Source organism: Mauremys reevesii, linkage group 10 (assembly GCF_016161935.1).
Source record: "Mauremys reevesii isolate NIE-2019 linkage group 10, ASM1616193v1, whole genome shotgun sequence".
NCBI lineage: Eukaryota > Metazoa > Chordata > Testudines > Geoemydidae > Mauremys > Mauremys reevesii.
Genome location: NC_052632.1, coordinates 78,854,357 through 78,876,970, shown reverse-complemented (window position 1 = coordinate 78,876,970; position 22,614 = coordinate 78,854,357). Strand labels below are relative to the sequence as shown.

The following is a 22,614-nucleotide window of genomic DNA, read 5'->3' as shown; positions in this document are numbered from 1 at the left end:
CTCACTGAGCCTGCTCTCTGAGGGCGAGGCGCGGGGAGCCTGGCTTTTCCCAGCTCCGGGGCTTGCGAGCAGCCAGGTGACCCGGCCACCCCAGGCAGCTGTCGAGCCAAGAGGATTAAGCATAACCCTTCCAACAAGTATTTCCTTTGAGTGGCCTGCCTCCTTCTAGAATCAGCCCCTTGCCCTTCCCAGATCTCAGGCAGGCAGGCCCAGGGCCAGGGGCTTTCCAGTGGGGTTTCTCATAGAGAGCACACTGACCTCTGTAGGTGGGCAAAGGTGGGCATGGTGCCACCATGCCCAACCAGCCCCAAACCTGCCCCTTGTCCAAACCTCCGCTCCACTCTGGAGCACCAGGGCCCTGGAGGCAGCTGTCCCGTCCCCCTTGGCGGGTCCCTGGGCATTCTCCCTCCATCCTGCCCTCCCTGCGTCCTGAAACTGCGGGGAGTTTTACTTCTACTCTCACAGGGGTTTGCCCCCAGCTGCCATTTCAGGAGACGTATCTTTGAACGTGGGCATCTCTCCCGTCTTTCTCAGCCTGGAGCCGCGAGGACCTGCTTGGACGCTCTCTGCACTGGAGTTATCCTGAGCCATCAGCACGAGTGCAATCCACAGTGATTAACGAGGAGGCCATGGGAGGGGACCGCACATTCCTGGCACCTTTAATAGGGCTTCACAAAACGATCAAAGAGGCCGTGCGTCTTTTACTGCACCTGGTTACGAGCTGACTCTGACGCGCTGCCAGCTGGGTTCCACCGCTCACCCGGGGTGGAGAGATTTAATTCATTGTTTATGCAAATGTCTCTCTGTCCCCCCCAGTGCTGGTGTCGTCCCATTATCAAGAGACGGCTAAATTCTGGGCCAGCTCCCACCTTGCCAGAGCAGGTGTGATGCAGCTGAAGTCAGTGGAGTTATGCCCTCATGCCAGGTGTGGATTCGGCCCAGTGATTAGAAACGGCTTGGATTGTGTGTTGGGCGGGCGGGGAGGCTGTTTTGGCCACCTTTAAAAGCCAGCGTCACCCTTGGGAATCCTGCCAAGTCAAACTCCAAGTGGGAAGGGAGGCTGGCTCCCTGAGAAGAACTGGGGTATTTAAAAAGCAAAGACTGGTGAAACCTGTTAGAGAAGGGGATCAGAGGGGGAAGAGGCCCTTTTTGTTCTCCTCCAACTCCCCACAAGCTGGGAGCTCAGGGAGATGCTATTAATGGTTTAAACTGAAGGCCGTGGCCTGAACAAAGCATATAGCACCGTAGACTCCTCAGCGATAAGAGGAATTTGTAACACGTGCTACTTCTATACTCACCTGAGCCTCAGGGAAAAGTGGACACAACAGTGGCCAGCAAACTGAGCTGAAGAAAGATAAGGGCTCAACCTGGAAATACTCGCCTAAGAAACATGTGATGAATCTATGGAACTCACTGCTGCAGGATGTCATTCAGGCAAATGGTTTAACTCAGGGGCTCTGAAACTAGGGGTTGTGATCCCTCAGGGGGTTGCGAGGTTATAACATGGGGTCACAAGCTGTCAGCCTCCACCCCAAACCCTGCTTTGCCTCCAGCATTTATAATGGTGTTAAATATATTAAAAGGTGTTTTTAATTTATAGGGGGGGGTCGCACTCAGAGACTTGCTGTGTGAAAGGGGTCACCAGTACAAACGTTTGAGAACCACCGGTTTAACTGGCTTCAAAAGAGGATTAGCCACTTCTGTGTATAAGCAAAATGTTTTGTAGCTAAGCTCAGAGCTTCCAAGGGGCATCCTAAGTCCAAGTGTTTCAGAGCACCACCGAAATGTCACCCCACGGGCACAGGTTGGATCAGTCAGGTGCATTATGGGGGATCATCTTCTGAGGCATCAGGCTGTGGTCAATGTTGGCAGCAGGGGGCACCAGACAAAGGTCCTCGTCAGGTTGGCAATTTTATGTTTGTCCGAACTCAGGCTGAAAACTGGCAGTAATGCCTTGGTCTTTCACTTGCTGATCGATTGAAACCCAGAGGGTAGCCTGGGACTAAAAGGCTACTTCATTCATGGGCACTTAAGTTAAAGGCTCCTGAACTAAGCCTTGGCTGAAGAAGGCTTGAGGCAGGCCTCCTTAGCAACCAAGAATGACAAGCATGGGCCACAGAAAGCATCTGAGCCAAACGTGCGGGCTGCCTTGGCTTGTCAGCTGCACTGACGTTGTGACGGCACCGAGCTTCTGAGCCACAGGACCCCGGACACAGCATCGTGCTACAGTGTGAAATATCATCTACTTCCCCCCTCCCCTCCAATTGGCTCCAAGCCTGGCTAGACTAAATTCCACGAGACCAGTCTGAACCCAGAATACTCAGTGGGCTCCTCGTTAATATCCGGGGTGCATCAGGGTGTCACGTTCTGACTACACCGTCGGGGGAAGGAGAGGCCAGCCATGGTGTCAGCAGCTCTTTCTAGCTTCTATTTCCAAACTACTATTCAATCAGTTTGATTTTTCACATATATATAGCTTGTTTCCTGAGGTCATTAAAGAAAGTAAAGCAGATCTCTCTCCACAGAGACAATGAGACCAGGTTAATGGTGATGTGGCTGGCAAATGAAACGAATCTCACCAATGTACCATGGTTCAATATCAGCGTTTCAGATATGACCATCTTCTGTTAGCCTGTGTCATACCCAGGGAAATCGGGTGTGCACGCACACACCAGCTACTTCTGCAATGACATCATCCCATTAGGCCCGAGCTCATTGGCTAATATTGCTTCACTCCCCAGAAGTACAGCCTCCAGAAAGGCAGCGCTTGCAGGACTGATGGGAAACCCCCCAGATTTCAGTGCTGGAGCCGCACAGTTCAATAATTCAGTGATTGTTTGCAAGCAACCAAGCAGATGGCATCGCCACGGGGTGCCCCCAGGGGATGGTCAGGCAGATGTAATTTCTAGCTGCAAACTGTATTTTAATTCCAAGAAAATAAAAAGTTATCCTGAAGTAACACAAGGGAGGTGGGTATACACAGAACCTGCCGTGAGGCTGGTTTCCATTTCCAATTTTAGGAGGGCCATTCGGAGCTAGAAATACAGGTTACACAGATTCGCCAGGGCTGACATAACAGTCTACTGTGTGCATAAGAGAGCTGCAGGCCAGCTTTGTCCAAAGCTACTGCCCCATGCAATGTCTTTGCCCATTGTACCATAAGCTTCTTTAGAGTCAGGGGCTCAGATCTTAGATGCTATTCAATGAAGAAACCAAAAGTGTACAAGACTGGAAAAGCCCAGTTCAGTTTCGGAGCCCAGGGATGGCCCTGGGATGGACAGAACGCACACGCAGGGTATGCACGCTGCTCCCAGGCAGCTCTGTCAATGCACCTCAGTCCTCACCTGCAGCCCCCCTGCTTTTCCAGCTCTTGATCTTCCACAAATCTCTCCTCTCTCTATTCACCTCCTGGGCCCCTCCCGAGCACCGCCTGCCCCTGCCGTGCGGAACCGGGGAGCCCATCCGACACATTTCACCAAAGAGCTATGGCGAGCTGTAACTCACATCTCGGGGGGTGGAAAGACAGGCCGTAGGGACCTGTTGTGCCAACCCTGGTACTCCAACCTTCTGGCCCACGAAAAACTTTGGGACAAGTTAAGCTGATGCAAAACCCTCCAATGCCCAGAATGTAGGGGGAGGGGAAGGGGGAATTAATCACACAACTGTCTCTTTCCACCTTCCCCTCGCCCCATCCCTCCCCACTACACCTTCCCCCTCACCCCTCCTCCCACCCCCTGGCCCTGCTCCCGATCATCTCCCCCACACCACCTGGCTGCAGTAGTGTTAAGCGAAATAGGCATAGCAGAAGACATTGACACACATCAGGATGACAGCATTGATGCAGCAGATCCTAGCCCAGAAGGGGGCTTCTGTGATGTCCCTCAGAGCCTTTGCTGGGGGTCCCTCAGTCTTCGCCCCCTGGGCACTGCAGAATAAATCCATGCAGGGGCAGATCCCTGGCGCCTCCTCCTGGGAATCTGTCACAGATGGAGAGAGACTATGAGGGGGACAGAGTCATGGGGACCACCTGCCCTGCACGCTTCACAAGGGCCAGGATTGGCCAAAGAGAGCTGTGCCTGAGGATGTGCAGAGCAAGAGGGTCCGTGGGGGGCAGGGCCAAGGAGCCTGATCCAAGAACAAAGACCCCCAGCACCCTGATCCCTCCCCGGCTCCTCCCCAACCCCCTGAGCTGGGATTGGAACTCAGGACCCTTCTGTGCTCAGAAGATGCCCCAGGCCACAGCAGATTTCCAGGTCTAAAGGCAAGTCTGCAGCTGGGATTCGTGGGTCGAGGAGACATCCCCGCCGTAGCTAGGCGTGAACTAGCATGGTAGAGTATAGCCCCTCCCACCACTCACACACCCACGTGCCCAAGCACGCTCAGATCTACATCCAGTGGGAATGACACCCCCAGCTCAAAGTGCAGACCACCCCTTCGTCGTTGGGTTCTCAGTCCCAGCGTTGGGTCCATCCCAAGCCCTGGCTGGGCAATATCAAATCACACGCACCCTCCTTTCCTCTCCTGGGTGAGTGGGTCCCTGCTGATGTGCTGGCCGTGGAGCTCTCGGGAGGCAGGCGCCCCCGGGGAATGGTCCACCAGGTGAGGTTCTTTATCTGGAATGCAGAGCGGGAAGCTTAGAGAGGCCAGAGCAGGAGAGTGGCACAGCAAGAGATGGGCCGAGTACCCACCCTCTGCCGGGCCCCTTTCCAGTGTCTCAAGTTGGGCATCTGAAAACGGAGGTTCCCAGCGTCACCAGCTGCTATGGCAAACTGGCTCTGGAGTCTGAGGCCCGATTCTCCTGCCGCTCAGTGGAGCCGCCCTCATTTCCCCCCAGGGTGGGAGGAGGCCATGCCTGAGGTCACGTGGCCTGTATTATCTGAGCACAAAGACAGCGCCCTCCCGCGGTGCGGCCACCCTGCGATCCTTCAGCCTGGCCTGGCAGCACTCGCCCTCCCGGCACGGCCCTGCCCATGGGGGTTTGATCCCTCAGCGCCAGGGCCCCGCACTGGGTGCTGCCATGGTAACCCGAAGAATCAGCTTGTTGTGGGGGGTGTCCAGATCCGGGGAGCGAATGCAGCAGTGTCTGGGAAGCACCGTCTCACATCACCCCAGGGTGGGGACTGGAGGAGCCCAGTTATTCCTCTGAGGAGGCCTAGCAAAGAGCCTGTGGTAAAGGACAACAGGAACAGCCCGTGCCCGGGGACATACCCAGCCCCCAAGGTGGGAGGTCACCCAATGATCTCCCCATGCTGCTCTGCCCGGCCAGCGTCTCCGCAGAGAGTCCCCCTAAACACCTGCCAGATTCGAACCCCGGTCTGAACTTTCCAGGCCAGATCCTCAGCTGGGTGTAAATCAGGGTCATTCCACCCCCTTCAGTGGAGCCACACGGAGGTAACACCAGCTGAGGCTCTGGCCAGGGCCTGCGTGGGTCAGCACAGCCCAGTGTGAGCTCGGCCAGCGGCCAGCAAGCAGGAGGGTTACTGGCCGTGCTCGCAGCTGGGGCAGGTCCTTGTGCTCCCTGCACCCCAAACTCCTGCATGCTGCCTGGCTCCCCTGAAACAAACCCCATGCTCTGACACCCACCACCAGCTCCCTGGCCCCAGACTAGGACCACGGGGAAGTCCAGACCCAGAGCCCATCTCCATGGCCGGAGACTCTCTCTACGATGGGCTGAGCCCAAATGCCACTGGACCGGGGGAGGGGGGGAATTTCCACGTGCGTGTGGGCCCCTCTCCCCCCGTAGCGTGTTCTGGGTGTGAGCTCATCACCCTTCCCTGCTCCGAAGCCCCATCCCCGCTTTCACGTGACATAACATCAGCCAGGCATACGGCAACGCGAACAAGCGGAACACAGCGGGTCGGTCTGCTGGCAGGCTGCCTTCCGGCTGACAGAGAAAAACAGCCCAGCCACAGCAAATGGGGACCAGACCTCAGCCCTGAGCAGCCATGCATGGGTGGAGCAGAGAGGACATTGAAGGCGGTTCCCCAGAGACAGCTATTCTGTGCCTCTTGCTGGAGGGTTTGGACAGGTCTCCCTGGCTCTTAGCTCTGCGATCACGGCCCTTGTTCCCATCCGGAGAAGTAGCCGGAGAAGAGCGAGAGCTGCCTTTCGCCAGCCACATACGCCTGCCCCAAGGAGACACGTCCCTTGCTGGACATGGGGGCTTCCCTGCACGAAGGAAGGATCCGCGTGCGTGGGTGCACGTAGTGAGTGGATCTGAATGCCACAGCAGTGGCTGTGCTCGACACGTAACGGCCCCACTGCGCTCCTTTGCGTGGCTACCAAACCGCAATCCCGGTCCAGTAGCAGAAGCTGAACTCAGGGCTGCTTTACCCGTAGGTTGGCCCACGGGCTGTGGCTTATGACTTTTGCTGCCAGCCACGTGCCCCTCGGCATCAGAGCTTCGCGGAGGGAGGGTGTGGGCTGTGTCTTTTCGCTACAGGGGCAAGTGGAAATAGGAGACACCTCCTGCCTCCAGGCTGACGTGGCCACCTGGGTACCCTCACCAGACTCCAACAACATCCGGCCTGGCCTGTGCAGGGGGCTGTGAGGAGGGGCGGCCACCATGGCCTCTTGGCAGCAGGGAGGGAAACAAGGGGCAGCTCAAACGTCAGCCCTGCCCCCCGTCGCCCCCTTTGCAGTCAAACTGAACAGCGGATCACTTGATCTTCACTGGGGCCGTGCAACCCGACCAGGGCGACTTTACCCACCTGCGACTCGGCGGGAGGCCTGCTCAGCAAGCTGATCCCCACCACGGCGCCGGCAGTCAGAGCACAGAGGAGGATGGCAAAGTGGAGGTAGTGAATGTCCTTCACGAGGGAGGGGCGCTCGTCCGGGATGCCACAGCGGGGCGAAGGATACGCAAACTCCAGCCCCATCCTGGCCAGGCCTAGTGCCAGCCCCAACATCAGGCCCCAGAAAGCTCCCTGCAAAACAAAGACATTCAGGGCGACGGCGCCTCTCCCGGAAGGTCTCGCCCGGCGGGAATCCATCATGCCCATAGGGCGGGTGAGGGCTGAAGAATGCACGTCTCTGCTGAACTCCCTTCCTGGCTCGCCTTTGTCAGTGAGCGCGTCCTAATGTGGCCGCAGCCTGGGTGACCAGCCCAGGTCTTGTGGTTAAGGCCCTGGGGTGGGACTCAGGAGTTCTAGGTTCAAATCCCCGCTGTGTCATAGACTTCCTGTGTGATAAGTTGCTTTCTGCATAGCCAGAGGTGCAGCTCAGGTTCCTGTACACACATTAGCTTTGATCGAACTAGTGCTTAAAATTAGCAGTGTAACCACACGGGTCAGCTGACAGAGTGCGATCCTGGGTTACCACCCCAGTTGCTACACTGCTATTTTTAGTGCACTATCTTGACCAAAGCTCGCCCAGGCTCGTCTACCCAAGCTCAAAATTATACCTCCAGCTGCAGCGCAGACATATCTCCTCTCTTGCAGGTGCCCGTCTGTAAAATGAAGATAATGTCTCTTACTGTGCACGTACAGCCCCTAGCACCAAGGGACCCGAATTGTAGTTAGGAGTTACAGTAGAGCCTCAGTAGTTACGAACACCAGAGTTACGAACTGACCAGTCGACCACACGCCTCATTTGGAACTGGAAGTACATACTCAGGCAGAAGCCGAGACAAAAAAAAAAAGAAGCATATCCAATGCAGTACTGTGTTAAATGTAAACTACTAAAAAAATAAAGGGAAAGTTTAAAACAAAGATTTGACAAGGTGAGGAAACTGTTTCTGTTTCCTCACCTTTAAATTGAGATGGTTAAAAGCAGCATTTTCCGTCTGCAGAGTAAAGTTTCAAAGCTGCATTAAGTCAATGTTCAGTTGTAAATTTTTGAAAGAAAGTTTTGTTCCGCATTATGAACAACCTCCCTTCCCGAGGTGTTCGTAACTCCGAGGTTCTCCTGTACTGTAATACAAATGTTATTCTCTGACCAGCCACAAGACAGCGCTGCACAGGTTCTGCCATTGGCTGGGTTCTTTCTTTCCAGGATGCTAACTAAAGAGAATGTAACAAACGTGTATTTATGCAGTGGAAAGTCCCTCGTGTCCCAGTCTGCTGTTTGCTAGCGCAGTTGCCTGACAGTTACTGTTTTCTGTGACACTGAGCTTAAAACTTCCCAGGCTACAGTCGGGCAGCGTTGCATGTCAACACCTGGGCTGTGCTCACATGTCAGCTACACATGACCCACCCACCAGTTCCTTGGGGAACCACCGGCTCGCTCTGGTCTCAAACACAGGCAAGCGCGATTTCTGCTCTTCTTTGGGGGACTGGGACTCGGTTCCTCAAACAAGACTCTTCAGAAATCCCTGGCGGTGCCAGCGGCTAGAACCGGCCAGCCACAACTGGACTGGCCACATCCTCATGGGTGAGCCTGAGCCCTGAAACCCTTGGCGTTGTCCTACCGAAGAAGCAACCAATGATCTTCAAGTCCTCAGGAGTGTAAGGCTCATGGGGCTGATCCTTGGCCTGATGATACTCGAGGTGCTCCTCCACTTTCTAGTGGCCCTTTTACCACTAAGGTAAAACTGGGGGGTCCCACTTGGTGGGAGGGTCATGGGACATTTCACGGGCACTCAGCTAAGACAACAGCATGGTGAGACTTTGCCACAACCCACAAATCAATGTAGGGCACGTGACTAGCCCAACGCCCTGCAGGAAGGCTGAGGTCCCAAGGCTATCTGCACCCCTCTGTTTATTCCAGGGAAGTCTTGGTGCCCCTAAGGAGAGACCCAACAATAGAGGCGTTTCCACCTCAGCTGAGACCCCTGGGCCATCCAAACCAATCCTCTGCTTCCAGCAGTTACCAGCACCTGATTCTTCAGAGTTCTCTTAGAATTCGGGGGCCAGCTGTGCAATGCTGTGTATGGGCAAAAGGCTCCTCCCAGGAATTGTACTGCCCCCTGCTGGCCATGTGCCAGCACGGGGAGTCCCAATGTGGAGCCGGTGCAGAAATGCAGCAAATGGATTTTCCCATGTGACCTCGAACAGGGTCTGACCCCAGGTTTCCCCAAGGGAAAGGCCAGCATGCATTGGAATAACAGTGGTGAGCCATGGCAACTGGAATCGCATCAGCTAAGACGGGCCAGTGCTCTACAAGAGACGCTCTAGCTCAGAGGCTTTCAACCTGTGGTCCGTGGACCGTTGGGGATCGAAGATTTCCAAAGGGGGCTGCACCTCTATTCAAAATGGTTCAGAGGTCTGCAAATGAAAAAAGGTTGCAAAGCCCAGCTGCAACTCCACCAGAAGCAGTGGGGCCAATGCAGGAATCAGCAGGGGAGGTTGTCTGGCCCGTGATATGCAGGGGGGTCAGATTAGATGATCGCAATGGTCTCTTCCAGCTGTAACATGTAGGCGTTAAAGACCCCCCCCACACACCCACGAAATGGCAGAGAGCTTACCTGCTCGTTGGCTCGTCTCCAGAAAACTGCCAGGCCGAACACAGCCGTCATGGGCGGGGCGAGGCAGCTGGTCACAGACTGGATGTAGATGTACAGCTGGCCGCTGTTGGAGCTCTGCAGGATGGGGATCCAGACCACGCTGATGGCGACCAGAACCACCGTGACTATCCTGCAAGAGGCAGCAAAGCCGCGTGTGAAGAAACAGACGTTCCGTCAGCTGCAGAGTGGAGGACGGGCTATCCCCAGCGGGTGGCATGTAATGTAGCACACGCCTGAGGGAATGCACGTGTGACGCCTGCCCGGTGCATGCAACATACACAAGGGACAGGCAGGAGTTGTCTATGGTGCCCGCATCATAGGGTTTAAAGCCGGAAGGGACCAGTCCAGGTGCCCACCCAGCCCAGGTAAGAACGGCCCAGGGCGCCCGGGCAGCTGTGGGGAGCCATGGACCCTCCACCTGGCCAGAGTCGGGGGGTCTGAGAGCAGCCCCCGGCCTGTGTCCCCGCCTCCCAGTCCCCCGACCAGGGCAGGTGGAGGGTCTGCAGCCCCCCACAGCTGCCCACACAGATCTTACTCCAACCCAACTCCCAGCTTCTGGCTTGCCCAAGGGGCGGGGCCTCAGGGAAGGGCGGGGCCATGGAGGGGGCGGGGCCTCGTGCCCCTCCATTAGGAAGAGTCTGTGTCCCCAGATCAGTTGATCACACACCAGGGATAGACACACACTGAAATTCAAAGCACAGGGCCAGCCTGGCCTTTACTGATTACAGACACTGGAGTGGACTGTGGCTTTCTCCTCGGGTGACCAGATGTCCCGATTTTGGGGTCTTTTTCTTATATAGGCTCCTATTACCCCCCACCCACATCCCGATTTTTCACATTTGCTGTCTGGTCACCCTACTTTCTCCAGTGCCAGGTATCTCAGTTGCTACTGGAAGGATCAGTGGATTGTACTGCAGCCCTTCTGTGCTGGGTGCGGCTGGCACAGCTCAGGCAAACCATTCGAAATGCCAGGCCCGGGCACCAGGATTCCCAGTGTCTCGCTGGGAGTGGCACGGCCTTCGTGGTACTCCCAGGTGCCTGCTGGCGCTGAGATTCAGGGCTGGGACCCCTGCAGGAGACCCCCTCAGGGTTTGTTTTATTCTTGCCTCTTGCTGAAATAATAGGGGGCGTTGGCACCGGAGACGAAGCGGCCTGCTGGCTCAAGTCGGGCATGCCTAGGGCTGCAGTTCTTTCATTTCTGAGTCCCAGCTCCATCGGCGCCTCTCTGCTCCCCGCCCCTGGGAGACACCCTGCTCCCCCACTGCGCCTGGCAGACTCGCAACTACAACTCCTTGGCGATCGCAGCTGCAGGCTGGACACCAGCCACTCCTGAGGCTCCCCTGCTTTCCTGACTACCCGGCTGCTACATGTCCCCAGCCTGCCGGGGTGGCTGCATGCTAGGCCCAGGCTCCTGGGCCTAACAACTAACCCTGCCCTGAGCCCGATCCCTTTGCAGGAATAGGGCACTACAACTCACTCAATCCATACGGTGTTGTGTGCTCCAAGGGGCACTGAACACTAACCTGGAGCGGATCCAGTGTCAGACTGCATCAGAGTCTGTCTAAACACTGCACGAAACCTGGACCGCAATCTGTGTAACGCCCGACGGCTCTGAGCACATTACCGGGGCCAGGAGCCGCTCAGTGCGCTAATGACAGGCATACTTCACAGCCGACGATTTTGTCCCCAGCGCAGACCTGCTGCTGCTCGTGGTTCATGCCACCCTAGATCCCTGCCGCTCCCAAAGCAGCTGGCAAGCCCATGCTGAAGCAGACAGTCGCCTGGAAGGTACCCAAACGCCTGCCAACAACAGGCTGGCTTACCAAGCACCCTGACTCTGTGGCCCCAGCTGCAGGGCGCTGCGTGTCAGGGAGAGGGCTGAGGCAGGCAGGGCTGGGATTGCTTTTATTTATATCCCAGCCAAAATGCCCTCCGTTTAATTATAGTAATCACAAGGCCCTTCCTTCTGGGTCAAATGCTTTGGAGAGCAGGCCTCTCAGGCGGCGTGAGATCCAAACCAAGCCCTCCTCTGCCTCTAGACGGACTCCGGGCAGCCCAACGAAACGAGTCAGTCAGGGAAGCGTGAGCATTTCTTCACCACAGGATTGGAGCTGCGGGGCTTGCTGGGATGCGCCCAGACACCTGCTGCCGCCGTCTGGCCTTGTGTCCTAAAGCAAACGAACGCCTTGGGGAGGAGGGTTATTCACGTGCAGGGATAGGTGAGGTTTGTTCCCCCGGTGGTACCCTGGCTTTGCATCGCGGTCAGCGCTCCGGGAAGATCTTATGCAGAAGGCTGGCTCAGCAGGTTAATGGCAAGGTCCTAGGCTGAGCTGGATCTGCAGCTGCCTGGACAGCAAGGTGTGGGAGCACTGGAGAGGCAACACGCTAACCCCTGGGAGGGTGAACATGCGGCACTGTGGTCAGGTGACCCTCCCAGCCACAACGGCAGCCTCTGGCTGGCACTCAAAACGCGCGCTGACGAGGAAAGCGCCCTGGCTAGCTCCCTCGGCCAGGAGGGCTCTGAGCAGGCTCAGTCTTGCCAGGGGGACAGTTTTAAAAGACGTCGGCTCTGGTTAACATGTTCCAAAGTGTCCAGGGGACTTCGAGGCCTTGGATTTAGGCTTGTTAGCCACTTGGGCACTTTCGAAAACATTACCTTAGTTGGAGGGCCCAGTCCCACAGTCCCAGTGTCCATAAAACTCCCCTGACGGCTGGACAAGGGCCGCTGATCAGCCCCCTGGTAATTCCTATCAGATGGTTCATGCGCTGGGCTCGGCTGGGGGGAGCCGCATGGCGCAGCCGTTCTCTCATCACTCCCTTGATCGGCCCAAAGGAGCCGAATGGGAAGATTTTCAATGTGAGCCTCTCAACGATCAAATTCAAGGGCTTCCCGCGGGCTAAGCCACGTTCCCCGTGGAGAACCAACAGGGGTGTGTGGAGAGGCCTGGGGGGCTGAACATCCACCCACCCTTTCAGGAAGCAGCAGGGGCCAGTGGCCAGGACTAGGCCTCAGGGAACCTGGGCTCTATTCCCAGCCAGGCCCGTCTGTCATCCGTGTGTCTCTAGACCCCGTTCCCGTCGTGCGTGAGCACCTCAACCCTTACCGTGTAGATCCTCCCAACGCCCCAGGAGGCTGTAACCCCCAATGGACAGCTGGGGGCTGAGACCCGAAGAGCCTAAGTGACTCGCCCAAGGTCACCCAGGGAGTCTGGGGCAGCGCAGGGAATCCAAGCCCCAAGCTAACCGCCTGGTGACTTCGGGCAAGTCCCATCCCGCCTCTGCGCCTGTTTCCCCTCCCGCCCCTCGTAACCCACGCTCCCCAGGCATCCAAGGAGAGGCTCTCCTAGCGCAGGATCATTCAAGCTCCCGTTAGCTCTCGCCCCCAGGCCATGCTCAGCACCTGCACTGCTCCAGTCATCTACCACCTCCCACCCAAGCGCCTCTTGTGCTCAGCCCCACACGCTGCCCAGCTGCTCTGGTTTCACTCGCTGATCGCTGAACTGGAGCTTCCAACCCCTCAGATCCCCAGCAAACATGTAGCTCCAGGGACAAGATCCTGTGGGGGGAACCCCTTCCCCGGGAGGCCCTGGGTCCTGCAGGGCAGGGGGAGTCTGTCTCCTAGGGGCTGAGTGCAGGATACCCCAGGGAGCGGGACAGGCTCCGCCCTGTAACATACTGTAGTGAGGACGTGATGGCATGGGCTTGCCACCCCACTGGGGACTCTGGGTACGTAGTTGGGATGCTGCCACGTCTATGCCACCACATCTTCACTGCAATTACCCACACTAGCTAGATTAAAGCTACCCGGGCTACAGTTCCACCTTTGTTTGCGGTGCAGACACACCCAGAGGCTGCATCCTTCGGGCAGAGGCGGGCTGGCGCTGGACTCATCAGTGCTGCTCCTGGATCAGCCAGCAGTGGGCGCCGCTGAGTGGCAGGCTCTCTCCCTGCGGCGCTGCGTCAGGGAGACGGTGGCTCGGATCAGGACTCAAACCCAGGTTCTCTCACCCGACAGCACAAAGCAATGCAGATAAAAGGGGCAGGCCAGCAGTGGGGCCTGCCCAGGTGACGTCTGAGGGTATTAGACACCTGCAGCTGACCGGGGCTCACGGGGCCTGGGCTAAGGGGCTGGTTAACTGCGCTGTAGCTCACTTCACAATGGTCCTAGTGCTTGTGCGCCAGCCCGAGCCTGAACATCTACACTGCACTTAAACTGCCCCTTAGCCCGGGCCCCATGGGCCACCGCAGATTTTAACTGCGGTGTAGACGGCCCCTAAAGGGGTTAGGTCTCATCCTAGTGTCCAAGCAGCGTTCTCCTGTTACAACTCTGAGCAAACCTGCCTCGGGTGATTCCACTCCATCCTGAGTGCCATGAAACATACCAGTGCCTCATCCATGCAGCAACCCTCTATTCCTCTCCCATTTCCTCTCCCCGGCTCCAGCACACTTGACTTTCTGACTCTTTGAGGCAGGCTCCGGCCTGAATTCCCCCATCGGGGTTTGTCTGTGCCCATTGAATCACCTTGTGTTTAGTCATCTGCTCGTTAGTGCTGATAAAGCTCTGAAAGCCCCCCCAGGTGTGTCATTCTTAATCATCGTGATTGGCGGCGTTGTGCAATCGCCCGGGGAAGACCGCACCCCAGCTCGGGGAGCCTCTGTATCCGAAAGGGACGGGGGAACTAGAGGGAATTCAGAGAAGCACAAGAAGGATGACAAGGGGGAGGGAGGGCCGGGGGGACTGGCTTACAAGGCAAGACCAAGAGAGCGAAATCTATAGAGCCTGGCTAAGTGATGGCTAAGAGACAGAGAAACAGGCTACGAGCAGTGGAAAGATGTAAATGGCCAAGAATAAGAGACATGAGTGTGATCCACGGGGGTGGAGGTAGGGGGAATGGAGTGACATTAAGAAAAGGAAGTTATAGCCTGAATCTTAGGAAGCGATATTCCCTGGAAGCGATACAGTGGATTGTATAGGGTATGCACAAAGCGCAGTCGATCTCTCTGTCTGCCCATCTGCCTAGCTATTATTAATGATCACTTGTATTATCATGGCACCCAGGAACACTGGTTATGCGCCAGGACCCTGTTGTGCCAGGTGCTGGACAAACACAGAACAGACAGTTCCTGCGCCAAACAGCTTACAATCGAGCTATGTTATATCGTGCCCATCACCGTGGTATTGGAATGGCTGGTATCTCCAGGGAACCTGGGGAAGCCCCATCTCTTAGGCCAAAGACCCCAAACCTAGGAAACCCACCGTGCTACACGAACAATGGATTGAGCCCAATAACGTGTGTAAATGTACATAAGAGACATGTGCATTCTTGTCACGTTACTATTCCTCCACTGCAAGGGACAATCATAAAATAAACAATTACACTTTCATCCCAAGATCCTGAAGTATTTTACAAAAACAAAAACAAAAAATGAAGCCTCACAGTGCCCTTGGTAAGTATTAGTGAGGAAAGAGAGGTTAAGCCACTTGTACCCATCAACAGAAGAGCCAAGAATAAGACCCTAACTTCCTTTCTCCTCATCTAACCACAGCTGCAGATTCATAATTTTTTTACAGCACTTAACCATCCTCTGATGAAAGGTGTTATGTGACTGCAACATAATATCACTATTACTACACTGAGTTATGCGGCACAGATTCCCTAGGATAAGCCATGCTGAGTTGGCAGTATTATTGGCCTAGAATTAATCAAAACATTGTGAAAGAGCTAAGCAAATAAGTTGAATCATCTAGCAGGCGGAGGCCTCATCCGCGGGCTTCCTTTTGTTGCACGGTTTTTAATGACAGCGCCTTAGTTTGCAGAACATTAGTTACTTCATTTTCTAGGCTCTCTCTTTCTGCTCACGCACCACCAGCAAATTGATTGTCACAAGTACAAAAATAGACGAAAGAAAAACAATTAGGCGAGGTATGTTCCTGTTTCATCAGATCTTGTCTCAGTTGGATGGACCAGCCAGGGGAATTGTCCCCGCATATTTACAGGTGAACGTATGTGATCATTTGCAAACGCTGGGCCGTGGTATAAAGGAGCTCCACCAGACAGCCGTCCAAATTTAGCTTTGGTAAAAAAAAACACTGATGAAAAGCCCAGGATGAAAAAAAATGTTACCATCCATGTGTTTTCTTTTTAAAATTCATACGGAAACGTGCTTGCTGTTTAAAAATAAATACGCCTCTCTCTGTATTGTTTGCAACCCCTGAATTGCATCACTGTGTTAGCCCAAGAAAACCACAAAGTGAAACTGTCTATAAACAGTGGCGAAACTGACTAGCCCAGTTTTAGTGCCAGAGCTGAGAGAAGTGCAAGTAGTAAACAAACAGCTTCAAAGTCACAATACCCCAACAAAAAAACTTCAAAAACAGACTCCAGAAAGAAACTGCAGAACTGGAATTAATTTGCAAACTTGACACCATTAAATTAGGCTTGAATAAAGACTGGGAGTAGATGGGTCATTACACAAAGTAAAACCTATTTCCCCATGTTAATTTTTTCCCTGTTGTTACTCACACCTTCTTGTCAACAGTTGCAAATGGGCCATCCTGATAATCACTACAAAATTTTTTATTCTCCTGCTGACAATAGCCCACCTTAACTGATTGTTCTCCTTATAGTTGGTATGGCAACATTTTTTCAGGCCCTCTGTGTGTGTATATATATATATATATACCTTCCTCCTGTATTTTCCACTGCATGCATCTGATGAAGTGGTTTTTAGCTCACGAAAACTTATGCTCAAATAAATTTGTTAGTCTCTAAGGTGCCACAAGTACTCCTGTTCTTTTTGCGGATACAGATTAACACGGCTACCACTCAGAAAATACACTGGTATTTTTTAATTATTTTGCTCTGATTAATCATAGGGGGTTAGTGGGAACATAGGAAAAGACACATGCCTGTAGGGTTTTTCCAGATATATGCCGTGGTGCCTACACTCACAACATTTGGTGTTTTTTCTTAAAGCCCCACCTCCTGGACTCAGGTGACTACATGAGACTCTCCGCTCGCATCTAAAACAAACTTAAGTTCCTAGCCCGCCGGGTTGAAGAGAAAATCTTGAAAACATGCCCCCCGACAGCTCTGAAACCAGAATGCAAATCAAGACCTTCATGTTTATTATTTTTGAAATCTCATGATTTTTAAATGCATGGGGGTTTGTGTATGCAACTAACTTCCACGGTCTAGGAGAGCTGCATTCAGCGCATGACCGGAGGGAGGAGGGGAAAGCTGAGTTTAAGGCCAGGTCTACACTAAAAAGTCAGGTCAACCCAGCTACGTGGCTCAGGGGCCTGAAAAATCCACATCGGTGAAATCGACCTTACCCCCGGCGTAGATGGCTCGAGAGTTCTTCCATTGATCTAGCTACTGTCTCTCGGGAGGTGGATTACCTAGAGTGGTGGGAGAACCCCTCCTGACGCTGTAGGGAGAGCGGATCCTGAATTCTGGCGGATGCTGTAACTCACACTGGCTGTCCACAGCCCCTCTCTGGAGGTGGTTCGGACACTCGATCCGCAATCTGTGCTGGGACGTGGCCTAGGGGGCCTCTAGGCAGCTCCATGCCCCTCAACGATTCCAGTGCCAGGGGGATTCTCACGGGGCCAGTGAAACTGGCACTGGGGTCGCTTTGGGCTGCCAAGCAGATGGTTCGGGGCTCAGGCTCTGGCTCTCTGGGGGAAATCCGGAGGGACTCTGCCGAGGCCAACAGAGCAAAGCAGGTGCAAGTGAGATCGCAATCAGGGCTATAGTTACGCCCTTTGCTACGGAGTCTCGGGGGGCAGGTTCATCCATCCCAGGGACAGAGGGGAGACAGCGTGCACCAACCCTACCCAGGGAGCCATCGCAGGGACCCACATCGCAGTGGGTCCTCAGCGCCTTGACTCACAGAGCTCCCAGGTGCCAGAGACAGTGGGGACTCTCACAAGGCAAGGCGCAAGGTGCTGCCTGGTTCAGCCCAGGACCCAGTGGAGCAGCAGGATGTGCCCGTCTGTAACAAGCCCTGGCAGCCTTACTCCCTCTGGTGCCAGGCGAGCTAAGCTCAGGGCCAGGGGGGCTGTGGCATGCGATCAGATGAGCTGCCCCAGATGGAGCCAGGCTCTATCTCCAGCCAGAGACATGATACAACAACTGTCACGGGAAGCCACCTGCCCTGTTGTGCCGCCAGCCCTCTGCCTGGCATCGCTCACCCTGCTATCAAGTGTCTCCGACGACCATAATGCCAAGGAGGTTGACTTGGCACTAGCACCCCCAGCCACAGGAAATGGGGCTGGGTTTATGAGGAGTTGTCTAGCATTTGATTGGCATAGATTGCCCAGTAAAATGGGCCAGCATAATGGATTAGCAATTACCATGTGCATTTAGGGAGCACCTTTCAACCTGGGGCAATCAAAGCACTATGCAACCAGTAATTAATTGTGCTCACAAGGCATTTGTGAGCGTGGCTTCAGTGTCATTATACCCATTTTACAGGCAGGTAAACTGAGGCACAGGTGCCACTGGGGGATGAGTCAGGAAATGGGAATGTGCAGGGGAAAACAGGAGAGACCACCTGACCAGCTTGGCTGTAGGAACCATCCAAAGCTGAGTCATTTGCTTCATTAACAACCCGAACATCCTTAGCATACCAGAGCATTTTGCATTTCATAGCACCTTCCACATGTGCAGGGAGAAAGCTGGGGAGACGGCACTACCCCCTCAGCCTTCATGGGAGGGCTTCCAGGTCAGGGAAATCAGAGGATTTCATCTCCAGAGCCATCGATCCATCACCAGCACAAACATTCACAACAAAGCATAGACGAATTTAAGAACTAACCCTTCTGAAGTGATGACCTAGATTCCTTTATTATTATTGTCACCTGCATTCTGCCTGGCGGCCAGTTCTCAGAGGGCCCTCCCCATCACACAAAGGAAATAGCTTAGCCATACGCTTTCCTCCTAAATTAATTCCCTGTCCTAAGCACAGCATGATAGAAAAGGGGCACACAGCGGCTGGTCAAAAATCGGGGCTCAATACTATTCTTGCTTATACTGGTTTTACACTAGTATAATTCCATTGATTTAAGTGGAGTCACTCCTGGTTTACACACTGGTATACCCTCTATTGGCTGAAATGGAGTCACTCCTGATTTACACTGGTGGAACCCTATTGACTTAAGTGAAGTCATTCCTGATTCACACACTGGTATACCCTCTATTGGCTGAAGTGGAGTCACTCCTGATTCACACCAGTTCAAATGAGATCACAATCAGGTCCAAGCCCTTTTAGCTACTTTTAAAGCACCATTTGCTCTTGCACCACTTTTATAAATGAAATCATAATAAATAATAAAATACTAATCACTCCTTCATAACCACAGGGTTTTGCAGCCCTGCTGTGAGCAGTTACTTAATAGGCTGTACATTAATCTTCACCATGAAAAGGAAAATGTCTGTCTGGCTCTGTTACCCCCCCACACCCTGCCCCTACCTTCCCACCAGCAGCAGCTCCCGCTCCTTGGCATTCCGCCGGATCTTCGGCCAGATGTCCATGGTGAACAGGGTGCTGCTGCTGTTGAATACTGAGGTCAGGGAGGACATCAGGGCAGCCATCATCACTGCAATCATTAACCCTCGCAGCCCTGGAGAAGAAAGGGAAGGACCATCGGACTTCAGGTTTCATCTCAAAGAAGCCACTCTCTTTCCATTGACTCGTCTGGGCCTGGGATCAGGCTGTGTGAGTTTAGATTGTGAGCTCTTCACGTGGACAGAACTTCGGGCAATGGGGCTCTGATCCCTGGGCCCTCTGAGTGACACCATCATGTAAATAACAACACTAATGAGCTATAAAAAGGACAGACACACAGCACCACTGAAATGCAGCCAGCTCTGGGGAGGGAGGCAGCAACCCAGTTAGCACGCGGCACAGCAGCGAATTGCCAATCTCTAGCACTTCTGGAAAGTACTATGGGAGTGTTAGTTTCCACAAAGAGCAGACAAGAGCTCACTTTTTAAGATCTCAGCTGGCCTCATGGCATGGTACTCATTCATCGGAGGATTACCTAGTGGTTAGTGGCTGCAGCGGGGAGCCCAGAGCCTTTTAAATCCCAGCCGCGCGGGGAGTCAGAGGGCTCTGGGCTGCCTGCAAGCGCGGGGAGCCGAGAGCCTTTTAAATCCCAGCCGCGGCGGGGAGTCAGAGGGCTCTGGGCTGCCTGCAAGCGCGGGGAGCCGAGAGCCTTTTAAATCCCAGCCGCGGCCGGGAATCAGAGGGCTCTGGGCTGCCTGCTGCGGTGGGGAGCCCAGAGCCTTTTAAATCCCAGCCGCGGCAGGGAGTGCGGCGGGGAGCCCAGAGCCTTTTAAATCCCAGCCGCAGCTGGGAATCAGAGGGCTCTGGGCTGCCCGCTGTTTATACCCGGCGTATAAGATGACCCCCGATTTTAGGGGGTTGTTTTTTAGTATAGAAAGTAGTCTTATACGCCGGAAAATACGGTAGATGACCTCCTGAGGTCCCTTCCAACCCTGATATTCTATGATTCTATGACAAGGACTCTTATATACTGGGTGGACACCTGTTCCTGCCAATGCATCCATGGTGCTGGATGTGACCCCCAAGGGGTGACAGGCTAACCTGCCCTCTTGGTGACTGGGACCTGTGGGGCCAGGTATTATAAACCAGCTACTTGGCCCACCTCCTCTCCCGAAGTGAGAATCAGTGTTTCACGGGAGAGAAGAGACAGGGCCAGGGAGGAGCAAGGGGGATAAAGGAACGGTTCTGGATGCAGACACAGGCTGTTGTTCCAGCTGCGTGAGGTCCCCCCAATTCCTGGCTGGGCTCGCCCCAGCGCGGAAGGGACTGCTGACCTCGCTATGGGAGGGAGCCCATTCCCCCGCCACACGTTGTCCTCCTGGGTTTGACTGGGCGCTTATTTCTGGTTTTGCAGCAATGGAAACAAAGAGGCAACTGTTATCAGTGCCTAGGAAGGACACTGCTGTAATCCTGCCAGGGGCTGGAACAGCCACTGCTTCCCCGTTGTCACGCTTTCCGCTTCCTCATTTGGAACCCGCCGGTGGAAGCCCCAAGGCCGCCAGGTGGTTTTGCTGTTGGCAGAGAGCTCCCTTGGGCTTGGCTGGAAAAGGGAAGCAGTCCCTCAGCTCCCCCGACACACACCCACCCACAAGACAGTCAGCATGGCCTGGCACTGCCAGCAGCACAGCCCAGACTCACCACTGGGCATCAGTTCGACCACCAGCTTGGGGTAAGCGATGTTGGAGCAGCCCACCTCGGACCCGCACACTCGGATGCACTCGTCAGGATCAACGCAGCTGACGGCGTCTGCAACAACACAGAGAGAAGCAGCTCGACCCTGCCGAGAGCACCCGGCTGCGGAGCTGTTCCAGGCGAAGGGAGCCACAGTGTGACCAGAAAAAACCCTTCCCCCAGAAGGGCTCGCACCACACGGGAGCTCCAGTTGCAGGCCTGAGAGCAGAACTGGGTCCTGATTGCCCGCAGAGCAGCTACCGAGCAAGCTTCCCCCGCCGACGGGCATCAGCCCTGCCCAGAGGGACGCCTGCGAAGGCAGGGAGGGTGAAGTGTCATTCCCCAGGATCTGTTTCACCCTGGGCTGCCAATCAGTGTTTTGGTAATGGGGACTCTTGTCTTTGGGAACTGGACCAAGCCCCACCCCTGCCATTGGATAGCAACGTTTGGTCGCTACTGGCCTGAGCTGGGTTTGAACCAGAAGCTTAGTGGTGAAAGACAGGCAGGATGACCTGGTGGCTCGGGGCACTAGCCTAGGATCTAGAAGACCTGGAGGACACTTCCCTGCTCTGCCACAGATGTGTGACCAGGGGCAAGTTGTTTCGCCTCGCTGGGCCTCAGTTTCCCCCTCCGTACAATGGGGATAACAGCACTGCCCTGCCTCAGAGGGGTATTATGAGGATAATTATAGGAAAGACTGCGGGGTGCTCAGTTACTATGGCAGTGGGAAGGCATGGAGCAGATAAGTGTCATTGATAGAGGCAATGGCCTATTAACAGTTTTCTGAGCTGTCCTGGTCCCCTCCAGAACTCTCCTAACCCACTTCAGCATCACTCCATCCGTTCGTTACGATCCGGACTGGCAGAGTGCGGCGTGATTGCCAGTGTCATGGCGTTTCAGGCCAGAAGGGACCATCAGATCAGCTAGTCCAACTTCCTGCACATCACGGGCCCTCAGCACCCACCCACCAAAATTAGACCAAAGGATTACAGCCCCCCGTGTCCTGCCTCAAAACCGTCACAGCTGGGACATCAACCTGGCACTGTGATCGTCACTGGAACCGAATCAGCACCCAGCAGCTCCCGTCATGACTCTGAGGGCAGAGGCCCGAAGGGCCCAGCACCCAGCACCAGTGAGCCAATTATTTACGAGTCTTTGTTTATTGTTGCTGCAATCACAGAGCCGAACCGACGGAAAGGAACAAAGGGCGTAAATATCAGCGCAGCCATCTACTGCTTCGCGCCTCTTAATCCTTTCAATAAAGGTAGGGAGTAGCCCACATGCATTTCCACCGCCCCTTTATGATCCTCAGCCACTCCCCTGATCTAGAGTCACTCCCAGGAACATCAGTGGTGGTTGGACTGGGCCTTTGGATTCAAGCCTCTCCAGCAAACCAGAGTGGCGGGGCAGAGACAGGTCTCCATCCTTCCAGCCCATGACTGATTTTCGTACAGACTGTTTAAAGGACTTTTGCAAAGAGGCCATTTCCTCCTCCCCACAACACCCAGCATTTCTTATACAGACCGGCCCGAAATATTCAGGCAGGGGTAACATAGGCAGCCCCAGCAGGACTGACCTAGCAGCAGCATACATGCCAGTTAGAAATAAGAGGAACAGAATAGGCCCGACTCATCCTGGAGTCCAGTGGGAAAAGCTGAGCTAAGTAAGCCTTCCCGTTTGCAGGTGAGCAGACTCTGCAGCTCACAAGCCGTCTGTAGCCAGCAAACCCAGGCTAGGCTGGGTGGCATAGTGGTTAGAGCTGGGGTGGGTCTGGGCATTAGGAAACCTGGTGTTCTAGTCCTGACTCTGCTGTGTGCTCATGAGCAAGTTGCTGTATTGCTCGTTTCCTCATCTGTGAAAAGCTGCTTTAATTACTGGTTGCAAAGGGCTTTGAGCTCCTTGGATGGACGATGACACTCTAGAAGGGC

The 22,614-nt window shown here is 54.6% G+C and overlaps 1 protein-coding gene across 1 annotated transcript in view; it reads right to left on the bottom strand.

Annotated features, from left to right (window-relative positions):
- Nucleotides 1-3,745: 3,745 nt before the first annotated feature.
- SLC5A10 (solute carrier family 5 member 10) overlaps nucleotides 3,746-22,614 on the bottom strand; it is an 80,990-nt gene continuing 62,121 nt past the window's right edge. Inside the window, exons 9-14 of the mRNA XM_039492303.1 lie at nucleotides 20,654-20,761; nucleotides 18,920-19,070; nucleotides 9,404-9,572; nucleotides 6,711-6,926; nucleotides 4,508-4,613; nucleotides 3,746-3,977 (exon numbers count right to left, since the gene is read on the bottom strand). Coding sequence (XP_039348237.1) covers nucleotides 3,784-3,977; nucleotides 4,508-4,613; nucleotides 6,711-6,926; nucleotides 9,404-9,572; nucleotides 18,920-19,070; nucleotides 20,654-20,761 — 944 coding nt within the window. The 3' untranslated portion in view covers nucleotides 3,746-3,783. The remainder of the gene's footprint in view (nucleotides 3,978-4,507; nucleotides 4,614-6,710; nucleotides 6,927-9,403; nucleotides 9,573-18,919; nucleotides 19,071-20,653; nucleotides 20,762-22,614) is intronic.